A 16,907-nucleotide genomic window follows, 5' to 3' on the forward strand; every position below is an offset into this window, starting at 1 on the left:
CCTTCACAATCTCAAGTCTTTGAGTTGCTCATTGTCCCTCTAATTTTACTACTTTCCATCTCTTTAGGTAGGATTTGCAAACCCTGTCTTCTGCATTGTCCACCCTTCTAGAGTGTAAATCCCAAAATCAGAAGAGAAAGAAGGCAAGAGAATAAAGAGTAAACAAATAACAAGGAGAAAGAAAAAGAATGGCAAACAATGAAAGACATACGAAGAATAATCAAAAAAGCGCATCTGTCCTCAGCTCTGCACTCATTTATATTTTCTCAGTGCCTCCGCAATCTCACTTACTCCTGACCCTTTAATGACAATTCCGTATATTTACCAGTGGCTTCATGGTGGCCTTTGGTGCCCCATTATACTTTTTGTTAAGGGTACAACCACAGCATAGTCCTCCAAAATAAAATAATCTTTGATTCTTCCTTCTCATTTGTCTAAAATACCTAAACATCTTAAGTGACTTTTCCTTTCTTCCATCAAAATATCTGGCAGATTATTTCACAGTTCATGATGCCATAAGTTTGTTACCTGATGACTAGTTTTATGAGTCTTTGAATCAGTCCCCTGCTTTCAGTTTCTCCTTATAATATAACCATCAAATCAATTCAAATACTTTGTCTATTACAAATAGTACAAATTTTTTGTCCAAAGATAGTAAAACTTATTGTCCAAAATTTATAAAACACAAAATAAAACAAGTAGAAAAAAATAAAAATGCCCTATAAGTCCATAGATCATCTGTTTATATTCTCTCTTTCTCTGCAGAAAAAAATATGTATGCATGCATGCAAGTACGTATTTATGTATGTATTTAATGTATATATGTATGTATATTTAATGTGTATGTTTATCATGAGAATGGGATCATACTGTGAATTTTTTTAAGCTTTTTATACTTAACTATGTATTATAAACTTTGTCTATGTCCATAAATATTCCATTGTAATGTTCATTCCCATGTTCTTAAGTCTATCCCCCACAGTTGGACTCTTAAGTTACAGCATTTTTTTTCACTGTAATAGCTACTGTTCTGAATGTCTTGAGCATTTCAGATATAGCGCCAAATATGTTAAATACATTCTCTTATTTAATTCATACAATAGGTCTGTGATATAGACATTATAATCACATTTAACAGATGAGCAAACAAAAGGTCAAAGAGTAATATACTTAGAATACAAAGATATGGTATCTTAGCTGAAATTTGAATATAGATATATTGGACATCAAAAATTTGTTAAGTATTCCATGTAGTTTCATACCTAATTGATCCAATGTAATAAAATTCAAACTTTCTTGCTTAACTTTATTCAAATATTATTCCATTTAGTACTTCCTTCATTAGTAATGTATAATGAGGGGTGCTGATTTAATCAAAATGTAATACTCTAGCTAAAAAATAGCTATTTATTAAAAGTAATAATGGTTGTTACTAATAGAGCAAGATGAAAATTATCATGCAATACTGGGTGGTATTTTTTTTCTACTGATTTGAATTTTATTAAAGGAAAATCATTACCATGATAAATAGTGACAATTATATGTTTATATTTTTAAAAATAGTTCTGTATGTATGCTCAGCGTATGTGAGTCTGTCAGTAAGTCTATGTATGAGCCCTTTAAGAGGAATGCCTGGGAATTCAGCCACTCTCCAACTACTCAGCCACAATCTCCACTGGTTTTCATAGCCAGAAGTTGTAGGGACTTCCATTCCTGTCACTGAAACTCTGCGTTGGGGAGCCTGGTGTAGGGTTGGGACATCTTGCTCCTCAGAGAGGAACTCCACAGCCAAGACAGCCCTTCCAATTTTTAACTTCCACACAAGTGTGTGGGGCCAGCCCTTCCAAGTTCCCCTACTTTGCCCTCCTACCAGTCTCAAAGTGCCTTCTCTCATATGTCCTCAGTTATAGGATTCTCTTCAGCTAGACTTCAGGTGATTCTCAATGATGATGGTCTGTAGTTTAGTTGCTATTTTGAAGTGGTCTACGTGGTGGTAGTTAAAATAATACAATTTTCTGAAAGCAATCTGGCAATACTTAACAAAGCTTTTAAGCTGTTATATGCAATAATACAATTAATCTACTTAGGTAAAATCTTAAGTAAACAATTAGAGGTATGCATGAAGCCATGTAAAAAAGACGTAAATATGTATTTAAAGGACAAAATACTAAAGACTAACAAGAAGGGAATAACTACACAAATAGGACTATGTTATTTGCCATGAAGTCATTTTAAATGTCTGATTTTTAAAAAACACATTATGGTATGGGAAATTCTTCTAATTTAATGTGAAAAAAGAATACTACAGAATCCCAAAACTTTATTTTAGTTTATTTGTTAAACAATATTTATGAGATGCTTATTTTAGATGAGAACTTTTCTAGGCTTTGGAAAAACAGTAATGAACAAAAGACTTAAACTCTCTGTTCTCACATCAGCAGAATATACATACATTTATTTTGTTCTTTGTACTCATTTATATTCCCAAATTTTTATATTCAATCAGATACACACATATATACACACACATAATACATATAATTGGTATTATCTGTATATATAAATTTTTACAGTAGGCATTATATGTGTGTATAATAATTTTATAACTAGCATTATATACATTCATAATTTATCATACTTAAAAAAATATGTCCTTTAAAAAATATCCAATCTAGAGTCTGAATTCTGTCAATATATTTGCCACTTAAAATGATCCCTACTTTTAAACATTATTTCCCATCATTCTCCAACAACAGTTGTACATATGGTACATAGGTGTTACAGACTAAATTGTTTCCCCCCTAATATTCCTACGGTAAAGCCCTAACTCCCCATGAGACAAGACCTTAAAGGAGGTAATTAAAGTTAGACGCAGACATAAATGTTGAGGCCTAATGTAATAGTACCGGTGTCTTTACAGGAAGAGGAGAGACACAGAGAGGGCTTGCTCACAGAGAAGAGACCATGTGAAGATGTGGGGAGAAAACAGCCATCCACAAGCCAAAGAAACTCTCAGATGAGAACAACTCTGCCAGCACCTTGATCTTGAACTTCTAGCTTCAAGAACTCTGAGAAAATTAGTTTCCATTGTTTAAGCCACCTGGTTTGTGGTATTCATTTATGGCAGCCCAAGCAAACTAATATATTACAAGTTTGGTCACTGCACAGAAGTAGGTCATACGAATCATACCAATTCTTTTGCTTTTTCTCTTCTTCCTACTCAGAAAGGGTTTGTTCTTCATCCATTTATCTTAAGTATACTTGTCATCCAAAACTGTAAATTTTATGGGCTGACTATGTTTCCCAATGACTTCAGCTAAAATCAGTCTCATATATCTGAAATTCCATCATGTAATCGATGGTACAATTAAACATTAAATTACTCTATATTATTTATTTTATTTCTGCCACTCCAAATGATAAATGAATATTTTAATGATAGGGATAATACCCCACATACTTTCCAAAATCTAGAGCCCAGTATATTAATGGTTACAGATACCAGAAATGAGGAAAAAAAAAAAAAAAGTTAAAAGGTGGATAGAAATAACTGGAAGCAGCATTAAGTTATGGCAAGAGTTCAGCCTCTTACTTTCAAAGACTCAAATACCCTATTGATATATTCCATATCTTGATTGCCTGTCACCACTGCAGACATCTCATGGAGTGTCATGCTTCTTTTGGTGGACTCCAGATTCCATATCTATTCTGGCTCAGTAGTAAGCGATAGGATATTTACTATTTTCCTGACCCATGGCTATTTCTATCCTATCATACTGAGAAAACTTTCTGGGAGATCAAAAAATATACCTTATCTCAGTTTTTATTGTTTTAAGTCATCCATTAATATTCAATTGGGGTAAAAATCTGTAAAATATTTAAATTAAAAAAGATATGAAACATTTATCTCAAAGTATCATTTCCATAAAACCTGACAAAAGGCAAACATTTTTGAACATTATATACAGAATGTGACTTTAAAATCTGATAGAGTTTTTAAATGATTTATAGATCTTTAACTTACCCAAACAAATGGGGATTGGGTAATTCCATCTTCTTACAGGTCCAGGCATACATGTGATATGAGAATGACCCTATATAAATAAGATGATGCAGTTCAGTACACATTTTTAAAAAGTTAAACATAGCATAGTGAATGGTTATTATAGAAACAGCTTAAATATATATTGTCATTTTACATTTTTAAACTTTTACTAAAAATATTAGTATTATTTAGAATAAGAAAGGTAATTATATGTACTTGTGATAAAATGTAAAATATAACTAGGTTCTGGTAGAAAAATTAAGACTCCATATATCACATTAGAATTATGGTTTTAAATTTTTTCTGTCAAAACATATTCTACTAAGATAGTGCAATAGTGCAATGGTTTCACAAGTGAAATGGCCATATAAGTAATGATTTATAATAAATTACTGTAATATTCAAGGTGAGATAAGTTAAAGAATAATTATAAAATTCTTTCTTAAAAATATTAAAACAAGTCAATTAAGGTATATTAAATTTAAAATTTAAATAAGAGTCCAGAAAGATCCAATTATACTTCTGAGACTAATAATTTATAATACAACTATAAATATTATAAATTATTAATTTTTAATTTTGCTTCCTCTAAGAAATTTATTTACTTAACATGTGAAATAGTTTGTGCCTCGATTTTTCTTTCTTAATTTCTTAAGAAGTATATCTTCTAGAAAAATTTTTACAAGACCATAATTTTGAGGCCTTCCAAAAAAATTAACAGAGGATCAATATAAATACAAAAAAAAAGTCAGAATATACATTGCAAATACACTTTTTAGCAAAATATATTTGTAGTTGACTTTCACTGATTTGGGAAGTTTATTATGATGGAATTTTCATTTAATGCTTTAAGTAGCACTTCATTTTTATTTTCAATTCTAAAGATTCAGAAGATCAGTTGTCACATCCTAAGTGAACAGAGAAAAAACTGAAGAATTAATTTTGATTCAAAAATCATTTTTGACTACTTGCAAACAAAACAAATTTAGTTCATTTTAGCAATTTCTCTCATGCATATGTTTTACTGACAAATTAAATGTCTTTTGATAACAGATTAAACTATGAAGCCCAAGATCAAAATTGTTTTGCAAGTTGTGGTTTAAAATCATTGGTGTGTTAAAAATATTCTGAAAGCACCATAAAATAAAATCTATGATTTTAAAATAGATTTACCTGAAGAGAATAGCCTTGATCACACTGAAAAGATACCACATCACCAACCATGTATCTGTCTCCAATTTTAATTCCACTGCTAGGAGTTTGTGGCTCAGGACAGGAATCCAAACCAATTGCTAAGAACATTCAGTAATAATGTAAGTAACTTTCAAATGGTAAGTGCTTGAATTCTGCATATTAAATTACCAAAATTGAATATTTGGGTCATTAAAACTAGTTTTACACTGAGACATTAAGAATGAACAAAATTTAACTGTACATGTTAAGAGCAATGTGCTTTGCAACTTCCCCATAAAACTATTTCTTTGAATTTTCATGGAACTAACCATTAAATAGCTGAGAAATTATACTTAAATTATTTTTTAACTCTGAGCCTAAATGTCTTCTATTATAAAACAAAAATAAAAATTCTTAACAAAACCCTAAATAAAAATATTTTTAAAAGTTATGTTAACAATAAAATGAATTATATTTGTAAAATATTCTTAGTAAAAGGACTGAAAGAATAATTCTCTATTTCATCGATATCACCTGGTTCCTTCCTTCTTCCTACAGAATGGAGTATTTAACTTATGAGATATATTTCAATGTACTTACTACATGTAAAATTTTAAAAATGTAATTATAAGTAAGATTTGATCTCCAAACATATTATAATAAAAAAAGAAGAAAAACATGTATCTTACTGAGACCTGGAAAGTATTATGTAACACTTAAAATCGGTTATGTCTGAGAGGGAGATAATGATATATTCAAAACACTTCCATTATTTTTACATTAAGAATTTATTTTTCTGCATAAAAGAATAGAAGCATACAAAATTAGTTTTATTTGTTTTGGCTAAACACTTTTTTAAATGTAAATTTATTACATTATTAAAAACATGTTATCTTCAATAAAAGCCAATGTTTATTTTTTATTTTTAATTCTTATTTTAAGCTAATCTAATGCATATTTCACTGAATGAAAGATAATCACCACTGCAAAGTAATTATATATTCATTTCATAGAAAACATTAAAACTAAATCCTAAAGTATGACAATTCCTCATATATTCCTTTATTCTTTCACCACGTTATTTCTCTCTGATAGATGCTCTCATAGCACCAACCTCTATCTACATTTCCTTTGTGGCACTTAACATAAAGTAATAATTAATAAATAATCATATAATTAGTTATTAGATATTTGTCTCCTCTTTGAGAATGGAAGTGCCATCAGAGGAGCTCAGAGCACAACATCTTAACAAAGCTCTCAATGAAGATTTGTTGTATGGATGAAAAAAATATTAAAAAAAAGTGAATTCATATCTTAATTACTTCTTTAAAAAATACAAATTTCTATCTCTGCAAATGGAAGATACTTTAATAATACAATAAATGGTCAAAGTAGCTAAAAATCATGCCAAATTAGGTGACAATTAAGGATGTGAAAATAACGCCACCAGTTAACTTGATAGAGTTATGATTTGATCAGAAAGTAAAGCAGTGAAGAGAGCAAACTGGTCATTTAGGAATGCCTTTGAGGCAGTCCTGAAAAAGATTAGGCAGTGTCTGGACTGGAACTTCAGTGCCCACTGACTTAATTAGCTAGGTCTCTAAAAATATATCATGCACCATTTTCTTGTGGGTTTTTTTTTTTTTTTTTGTAATCTTGAATTTATGGACCTAGGAAAGATAAGGTACCATTAAATTGTGAACTACTTTTAAAATTTTAAGGGTTAAATTCTCACTTCCCCAACTACATCTTGAGATCCAAGAAGAGACAGAAATCGTCTTACATTTGTTTTAATCTCATTTAACCATTATTACTCCTTACACATCACATTCCTCTGATTTCATAGAGCTCTTTTCAGGAATTACTGAATACAAAAAAAAAAAAAAAAGTGAGCTACATTATAAACATATATGTCTTGTCGCTATGACTTCAGATCTTTTTTGGTACAATCTGAGTTTCCTGGGAGTACTAAGTAGTGCATTCATCATCTCTCTCCACCATTAAGGTCATTCTCGCAGTCATTCTCACTGAGAAGGCCAAATTTTGTGCACATTCATTTCTCTTTTATTTCTATCAAGTTTTCCATTCATGGTCATATACACAGAAAACTATTAATAACCAGAAGTGAGCATTTCCTCTTCTAGGAGGAGGATAAATAAAACTATGGTTTAGTGATGCCAAGATACTGAGAGTCTAATTTTTAAGCAACGTTGTTACATAATATATGTGGTCATAGTAAAATATTTATGAAAGTTTTGACTTAAAAATGTGATACAAAACTCTCATAAATTACATAATAGCAATTTTGTAAGTCTAAAATTCATATATATGTGTGTATGTGTGTGTGTGTGTGTGTGTGTGTGTGTGTGTATAATCACAGAGAAAAATGAGCAAAAGGGAATATGCCAAATATTAACAGTAATTATTCTTGATTATGAGATTTTTGGTGATTTGGGCATCCTTTCTTATTTTTTCTGCATTTCCAAAATTTTTATGATAAACATGAATTTTTGTAAATAATAAAATCACTTAACTATTGGGTGAATTAATACTAGTAGAGAATTTGAGAGCATAAGAACATATCCCTTTCTATTTTTTCTAGGAGAAATTGAGTTGGACCAGCTAATCTGTTAAATATGAATATTTCGGGGAAGAAAGGAAGGTGATGAGGTAAACAAATAAGTGAGAGAAGTAACGTAATGGCCTCACTCATTTTTTCTGCAGCCAATTATTTTATGTGCACTAATGAAAATAAAACAGAAACATTTTAAAATCTTACAGTTCCCACTTTACAGTCACTTTTTTAAACAAGTAAACCTGATTGATTTAATAGTAATTTTTGAATGTTTTCTTTAAGAATTATTTTGTAAGTGACAAAACCAATAGGATGTTTGTAGGAATCAACAAGGAAAAATAATTTTTGTAAAAATGTTGCAAAGAATTTTCTCCTGTTTAACCAAGGCAATCAAAATATTGGGCCATTTTCCGCTCCCTGAGTATAAATTGTGTAAAATTATGTTCTACGCAATCAAAGATGCTCTCTGTGTGATTTTTTTTTTAATGGGAATTGGATCAATTAATCTGCTGTTGTAGCCAAAAATGAACAAAATAAATTCAAGGACAAATCCATATCAAAAACTACAGAGTATGTCTACTGCCAAATTACTGTAGGTAGTTAACATGGCTGAACACATTATTACCTCAGTTCATACTTGTGACATTTATTTATAACCAAATATGATTTCCAATTCTGTTCCTAAGTCATTCAATCTGGAGTAGAAAATGTTGTTAATCATATCATTTATATCGATTAATTCTAATTATGTAAGTATATACATGTTACTTCCTAGTATTTCACAATGATTTTAAGGAGTCTTAATACAGTGAGAGAGGAACACAGGTTGGAGAAGAAAGCTTAATTACTGCTAAGACTTCCAGTAACATTGTTTCACATGAAGGAGTTTTCTTCATGAATTTTACAAGACAATGCATGTATAAATTTATTGAAAATGAAGACCTAAAGGACCAGAAATATTAGATTTGCATTCATGTGAGAAAGGAATAGTTAATTGAATTATATGCCTTTTCACAAAAGGTTGTATTTAGTGTGAGCTAAAATCTTATTTTAAATATATTGGATGTCTTTAATTAAAAATTTTCTCTAAATAACGAAAACAAAAGAACTATTATTTCTATGTTTATGTTATATTTGAGGATTTTTTAATATACTAGAGTTATAATTTGTCAATCTACGTTTATCATAATAACAGTTTGAAAATCATGTAGAAGTTGATAATCAAAGCGTAAATTCAATATGAGTTGGCCTAGTAGTTTGAGAACTTAAAGAAAACAGCAAAAATAAGAATGCAAACTTTTTTTCTGATAAATATACCTTGTAATTAATCAATCTACTAACAAATATATGTGAAATACCTATTATGCAATATGTAACCTGAATAAATATATGTGGATAAGTTTTTTTAGATGGAACAATTCTAACATTTAATGATCACTGATGGGCAGCAGCAGTGGTAAGGAACATGTTATGGTATAGGCGTCATTCCTATTTACCTTGATCCTTAATTTTTCCTTACTTTACCTTAATTAATGTTTAATTTAACATTACTATGAATAACTAATTGAATATTCAATAATAGATACTACTTATGAAATGGTAGCTGGCAGAATGTTAAATTAAATGATAAAATGTTAAATGAAATATGACATGTAGGTATCATTAGTTCATTATATAAGCAATTACTGAGCACCTATTGTATACTCTGTATCATGTTAGATGATGGAAATGCTAACATCAATTAGCAGTGTGAACAACCATTCTCTAAAGAATCCTTTTTTGGAGCAAGAGAGAGTGTTAGTTTAACAGATGGTTACAATATAGTAGAACATTCACAATAAATTAAGGCTATCCTTTGTTTAAATAATCATTTCATAGGGAATAATCTATGTGAGCACTAAAAAATGATATATTTTACCAATTTATGATAATAAAGAGTAAGTGGGTATGATGTCCTGGCAGACAAAATGTCATGATAAATGAATAAAGTTTTAAGTAAATTTTTCCTTCTTTTACACAAAAGAGGAATAATTTTTTTTTCCTGAAAATTCAATGTAGTATTTTGGGAAAGATAGCAAAAAAGGAAGCTGAAAACATGGGCAGTACATAAGTTGTGAACAGTCCTATAATCTTAGCCAATGCAGGGAGTTGTAATTTTTCTTCTGAGTTATTAAGGACACAACCTCTGTGTGCATTCTGGCTGATCTAGTTTCTTACTTTATTTTGTAAAGTATAAGATGATTTCTATGACTCAGTTCCCTCACTTATAAATGGGATGCAAAATAGCAACTTCATAAGGATACTGTGATGCTCATAAAACAATACATGCATAATATTTAGAATAGTGCCAGGAACAGAGTAGGTCCTCAACAAATGTTAACATAATATTTTAAACATGAAAGTGAGGTTGTCATTTTGCACTCTAAATAAAGAGTACTTTTTTTCTGTTGTCATGAGAGTATATTCTTATATGTTTAATATTAATAGGTTTCACATAAACACTCTAGGAATATTTTTTAAAAATAAAGATTTATATAAAATAGTGCCAAGAACCTAAGTATGTTGAGTATTGTGATTCACTCAAAATGAAAAGCTTCTGTGTACAGCTAAAATGTTATTGGTTTTACTGTGAGAAAACCCAGGAGACCAGGAGCAGTGTTATTACCTCAGGATAAAACTAGAGAAAGTTTAGGAATATAAAAACACAATTTTTCCCGAATTCAGAAAGTTAGGCTGAAGTCCTCTCTAAGCTAACAGCATAGAGAGGTGAAAAGTCAATGAGATGATCAGGAAATAAACTTTGATAAAAAGAAAAGAGGAAATAAACTATAATAAAACTGTAATAACAATAGCCTTATAGGGTTAAAAAGTAAACTGTGTTTATAAAGATCAGTTACACTTATTTGTATGTAAAATATTCTGAGTTAATGGCAATTGAAATTAGAAATGACAAATATTAATAATTTAATTTTAGCTGGAGGTGTGTCTACAATTAGTATTTTATAAGATGATGTGTATAAACTAGTTAGAACAAGAAAAATATTTTAAGAAAAATATAATTAATCTTAACATCATTATTTTCCTCAGATAATCAATTACCTAATTAGCTCAAGGGGGGAAACCATTTTTAGTGATTATAAACTCATTAAGACCTAATGCATTATCTTTTAAGTGTAATGCTCAAGGATGGAAAATAGTAAAGTAGCTATTGTGCTGAATTGAATCTTTTGTTATTTATAAGTTAAATGGTACATTTCAGGTAACTTACTATTCTATCACTATTTTTTATGCTTTTGAGTATTCAGATAAATCCTCCAATGATTGCATAGGATAAAAATTGATTTTTTAGACCACCTGAGATTTCTCAGTATGTACAGCAGAATTACAAGTGGCAGATATCACAACTGCTTTCAGGTGTGAGAGAGAAAAATGTATTCATTAGGGTAACATGTGCCTTTGATTTCCTCAGAGATTATGTCCTGAGATCTTTGTGTACCCCTAAATTTGCAAACACCAGTACTGCATGCTATTTCCCATTTTAATACATGTACGTTTTATAAGGTCAAACTCCAAAACTGTTCATTGATTTATAGATGCTCCACTGTCCTAGGATTTTCCAACCTAGGACAAATGTGTGCCTCAAAAATTTTTTGCAAATGTCAAGGAAATCACATGTCCATATTACAATCAAACAGTCATTCCAAAACTGTTAATGATGAGGCTCTACAAGAATTCAAGTAGCAGAGCAATTAGAAATTACAAATTATCTTTGTGAAAGCCTGCTAACATTTGATATAATTAATGGAAGACCATGCACTAGGGACATTTTCCCTACAACAATATATTTATGTAAGACGTATAATTACAACCCAAATCATATGTGTTTAAAAACAACACCGAACAAAACAATATAAATTGTCAATTTAGAAGCTGATTCCCACCTTCCAGTGCTCTTGTAGATTAGGTGTGGGAAAAATTTTATACTTTACATAAAAAAAATGTTGGAAAAAATATATTAACTCAGAGCAGCTGCATCTGTTCACGTGACTACTAAATCAGCACACATTCTCAACCGAAAGAACGATGCAGCTTCTTGCCAACTTTTGATAACTCATATCAGAAAATAGTGAAATATTTATCAGACTATCTTAACTAATGTTTCAGCTTCTTTTTATTGAGAAGAGAAAAATGTACCCTCTGAACTCTGGTATATTTGCCTTATTTTTCCTTGTGTCTCACACGGTTACTAGGAAAATATGTCTTCTTCCATTCTTGTCTGCCTTCTTTCTATTAATATTCAATCTCTTTGGTTATTATCAGAAAGCAAAATTGAATTTTTTTCTTAATCTTTATATTACTATTGTCTACATACTTATATATTAGATAATTTGTTTGAATCTGTTAGTATAAAGTTAGTAGAAAACATCAAAGTTTCAGGAAAAATTGAAGTAAATTTCCAAATTTATATTTATTAATTTACTTTATGTGTCTGTAATTTAGAAAAATTGCTCTGAATCACTGTATTTGTGGAACAACTATAATCTCAAGAGAGCACAGTTTAAATAGCATGACTATAAATATTAAAAATATATACATAATAAATGTATTCATTTGTCATTTTTTCTTATTTTGCAAGTAGCACCATATGCACCTCCTATACAAGTTTCACTCCTTTTTTTTTTTTTGGTACTTTTATTAGTTTATTTGAGCCAACTGATGACATGTGCCAGGGAGCAAGATCTCACATGCTCCCCAAGTTTCACTCTGCTTTCCAAAATAAAAGGGCCTTTCAAAAATCCAAAAATGATTAAACCTAAGTCTGATTCCAGAATAAATGCTCTTGAGTCCACCTACATTCCAGAAAGTTCCTTCAAACTACCGAGCTCTTTCTGTATCTAGACTTTCTTAAATGCCAAAAGGACTTCTAGTTGTCCTTTGTGTAAACTTTACTGGCTCCACCACCAGTAACCCCTAAGAGATTTATCAATACTTTATTTGAGTCACCTAAATTATACAAGATGTCTTTATTTTTTAGTCACTGGGAGAGTAATTTTGGGAAGTTAGAGAAAATGCAAATGTTTGCCCGAATCTCAGAAAACTGACTTGACCTACTGGGGTGGGGTCTTGGCAGCTAGATTTTTAACAGGAAATCAAAATGATTATAACCCACAATTATTGGAGAAATACTGATTTACATAAATAATACTTAAAGGTGTTTACATGTAATTTTGCAATCACTTGTTCACATGTCCTTACTTCCAATTAAGTCCGAAGGTTTTTAGGGCTAGATCTTATGCAGATTTGCAGCATTGCGCCCAAGCTAGCATTTAGTAGGTGCTCAACTGGGTTGTTCTTATATTTGGGAAGCAACATGGAAATGGAAAAACATGGGAGAAAATGAATTGTTGCTTTTCTTTAAAAGGTAATAGGAAAACAATATGAAATGATCAAAATGGGGCTCTAGAAATATTAATGAGACCAATGCATGTGAAGAATAGATTGGGAAGAAGAAATATCAGATTCGTCTAACATATCTTAGTCTGGCATGCCAAAGTTAAAATTTCATGATTTCAAGTTAACAGAGGAAAAGAGCAATATAGATAAAAATTAGCCTATTTATCAGCATTTACTTTTTAAGTAAATAGAAATCAAAGCATATCTGTCTAGTAACTGTGCCATCAGATTATTGGAAGGGGGGGACTGTTGCTTTTATTTCCCTGAAAACCTCATGAGTCAGTAGAAAAATCAGATGGGGAAAATACTTGCTGGAAGGAATCTCGGCCAAATTTCTATTTCCTAAGACAGAAGGACACCTGCCATGTTTCTTGAAACCTTTATTACTGAAAATATTTCTTTAGGAATATAGAAAGAGTCTACTTTCTTGGTTTAAAAAATTAAATTTGTCCTTTTCATAGCAAATCTTAATATCTTCTGCGTCTATTGCTGAAGTGTGATTATGAGACTTATTTGCTCACTATGATTCCTTCCTTATGCTATTCCTTCCTTATGGGCAAAATTTTTATCTTAGAAACCATCACAAATAAAATTCCGAAAAATACAATTGAAATAGGTGCCCTCTCAATGGAGAAAAGTTAATAGAACTACCTTGTTTCACACACACACACACACACACACACACACACACACACACACAATTTTTCCTAGTACCCAACTGCATTAGCATTTTACTTTTCCTTAAAATGAAAACTTAGATTAATTTTTTTCTTCTTTTAGTTCTTGTTTATATTCATTAAAAATACAATTTTCTTCTATAGAGGTGATTGTGTGAACACACCTCAACTAGTAATTTTGGCGGCTTCTGAATATATAAGGAAGTTCTTTAAAATGTTTATGTCTAATTAATACAGCCTGATTTCACAAGTGAACAGATTCTTGCGTTGCCACAAAATACATGTTTCTCTTATAAGGAAAGATTATCATTTTGAAACTGGACAGAAATTAAGGTGCCCTATCCACAAACAAGATGAATTATTTACAAAAAGCCACTGTACTCGAGTATATTCTCTGGAGTTTCTTGAAGTAGTATACTCAAGTGGGCACTGAATGATCAGACAGCCTGCGAGTTTGCAATGCTGGAACCTGTAACAAAACCACAGCTGCTCTAGCAGCATTTGGTCCACAGAATGCACTGTAACTGCTTTTCAATCTGTTGTGAACAAAGGAGCCAAAAAATGCTACCGTAGCTTGCTTAATAAATTTGTCCTTAAAATCAGAGCAGCAGTTATTAGTTATCTTAAACCTGTAAAGCTTACTTAAGATTTCTTTGTTCACCCTCCCATTCTCTTGCACTTAATTTTTCTTATTAAATGACAGATTTGAAAATAAGAATATTCCAAAATCTTTTAAAATTAATTAAAGGAACATTAAGCATCCTGTGACACTGTCAACTAAATGTATAATTTCACTACTGTTCACTAAATGTATCATTTTTCCTTTTTTTCTCTTCTATTTGTCCCTCTGTCTTACTTGCCCTTCTTTTTCCATACTCTGTAACCCTCTTTTTCTCAACTTCTCTGTACTTCATTTTTATTCATAGTTCCTATTTTAATTTAAATTTATTCACTTTGTTTAAAAACAGCACATGTAACTGAAATATTATTGAAATACTAAAGTAAATATTTAGTAAAGCATTTATTTAATTTCTCCAAAGAGGATATTTTAACTTAACTTCTGTTAAGTTATAATTTAATAAAAAATAATATTTTAATATAACTTTACAGGATTTGTGTAATACTATAGAGGTTGGGTATTTTTTAATTATATTGGCTTTAATCCAGAAAGTTTTTTAGAATATTGTTCCAAGTAAAAGGAAACGTTCAGCAAATGTTTTGCTGTTTTAGTTAAGGTCCCTCATGTGTTTTAAAAATTTAGTGATCATCTTATCATTTTCTGATTTTTAAAAAATACAGTTAACACTGTCCTTATAGTATCTAAATATGGTGCCTAATTTTTTATTTGTTTGTTTTTCTCTTGAGTTAACAGATATCTAATAATGCTTACAAAATATCTGGGGATCGGTTTGAATGCAAAGCATCATTTTGCAAACATTTACTCGAGACCATGTGAATTCTAAGCCAACAAATTACATGACATTCCCTGGGAGTAGCCTCTAGACCTTTAGGAGAGTTATTAGTCTTAATATTTAAAATAACTGCAAACAAGATACACTTATACATCATTTGCTCTTATGCTCATTCATTAGCAATGGTGAGTTCTTTCCTACATTTCGGGTTCAATTCAGATAACTAATTTAGAAAATATTAGCATTCTGTGACGACTAGCTATGACATAGTTGGATAAATAATCACAAATATGGGGGGGGGGAAACACATTTTATATAATCGGGTTAAACTTGATTGGAACAGACTTATCTCATTCATCTTCCAATCTCTTCTCAGTTCTAATCAGACTTTCCTTGAGTGTTTTTGTGCAGTCTATCATATCTCTATTCCTGATTTCATAGCATTGTATTATTGCTTCATCTCTCTGTCTCTTCTTCTAGACTGTGATCTCAAAGTCAGGTATTTAGTTGTACTAGTATGCCTTTTCTGACAAAGATCCAAAGATGTTGGTTTTCAAGACCAAAAATTGCGAGATTTAAATCCACTAGTTATTGTTTTTCCTTAGGAAGAGCAGTCAAACTCTCAATTCTTTGTCTAAGAGACAAGCTACTATGTAGATTAATACCTACTATTTGTTGACTAGGATATAGCTCAATTTCCTTCATTTATTGAACATATTTAATAATTTCTAACCAAAAGAACAGTTTAAAATATTATAAATAATTGGATAAATAACTCCATTAAGTTTTAATGATCTTATTTATCTTATACAAATAAAGGATCTTTTTGACATCTAAGAAAACATTTTCTAAATGCAAAAGTTGTATAAGAGAGACTTTAAAAAAGATTATTTATTTCCTTTGTAATTATGAAAATTTAATTGTCTCTGTTTAAATAGCTATTAAAATATATTCTTCTTTTGAACTTATAATAAAATTAAATTTCAAATAATGATGTCCTGTAACTTTTAGGAATTTCCCTACCTATATAAGCAGCCTTACTTCTTGGTGCTACCTTACACCTTAGCTCAGCCCTACTGAAATAGTTCTAATTCTCCTAACATGACATATATCATAGCATTATCTGAGCCTGAAGTTTTCATGCTGAAAATATCCACTTTTTTTTTGCCTTTTTTTTTTTTTTTTTTTTTGCCAGCTTGTTTGTTAAGACTCAGCCAGTGTCATTTCAGGTTTGAAGTATTTCTTGAACTTTCTAAATGGAACTGATTACTTATTACTTTTGTGCATTCTACCATAAATAGTTCTATTCCTGTATTCATAGCACTCTATTTTTTCTTTATCTCTCTGTCTCTTCTACTAGACTATGATCTCATAAAAAAAAAGATACTATGACATATTTATCCTTGAATTTCCCATGTTAAGCATAGTGCCTAACATAGAGTAGATGTTTCAAAATATTTATTGGTTGAATGAAGAATGAAAGAATAAATCTTCTTTCACTAATTTATAATCTACTAACATTACAATGATATAGTTAAATCTGAGGTTAGCAATAGCTGGAAAGTAAACTT

The 16,907-nt window shown here is 30.3% G+C and overlaps 1 protein-coding gene across 6 annotated transcripts in view; it reads right to left on the reverse strand.

Annotated features, from left to right (window-relative positions):
* CSMD3 (CUB and Sushi multiple domains 3) overlaps positions 1–16,907 on the reverse strand; it is a 989,790-nt gene that overhangs the window by 110,483 nt on the left and 862,400 nt on the right. For all 6 annotated transcript variants that reach the window (XM_016138158.2, XM_036232977.1, XM_016138161.2 and 3 more), the window contains 2 exons: positions 5,219–5,337; positions 4,025–4,094 (listed from right to left, as the gene is read on the reverse strand). In XM_016138158.2, coding sequence (XP_015993644.1) covers positions 4,025–4,094; positions 5,219–5,337 — 189 coding nt within the window. The remainder of the gene's footprint in view (positions 1–4,024; positions 4,095–5,218; positions 5,338–16,907) is intronic.

This window comes from Rousettus aegyptiacus, unplaced genomic scaffold (assembly GCF_014176215.1).
Source record: "Rousettus aegyptiacus isolate mRouAeg1 unplaced genomic scaffold, mRouAeg1.p scaffold_m13_p_15, whole genome shotgun sequence".
Lineage (NCBI taxonomy): Eukaryota > Metazoa > Chordata > Mammalia > Chiroptera > Pteropodidae > Rousettus > Rousettus aegyptiacus.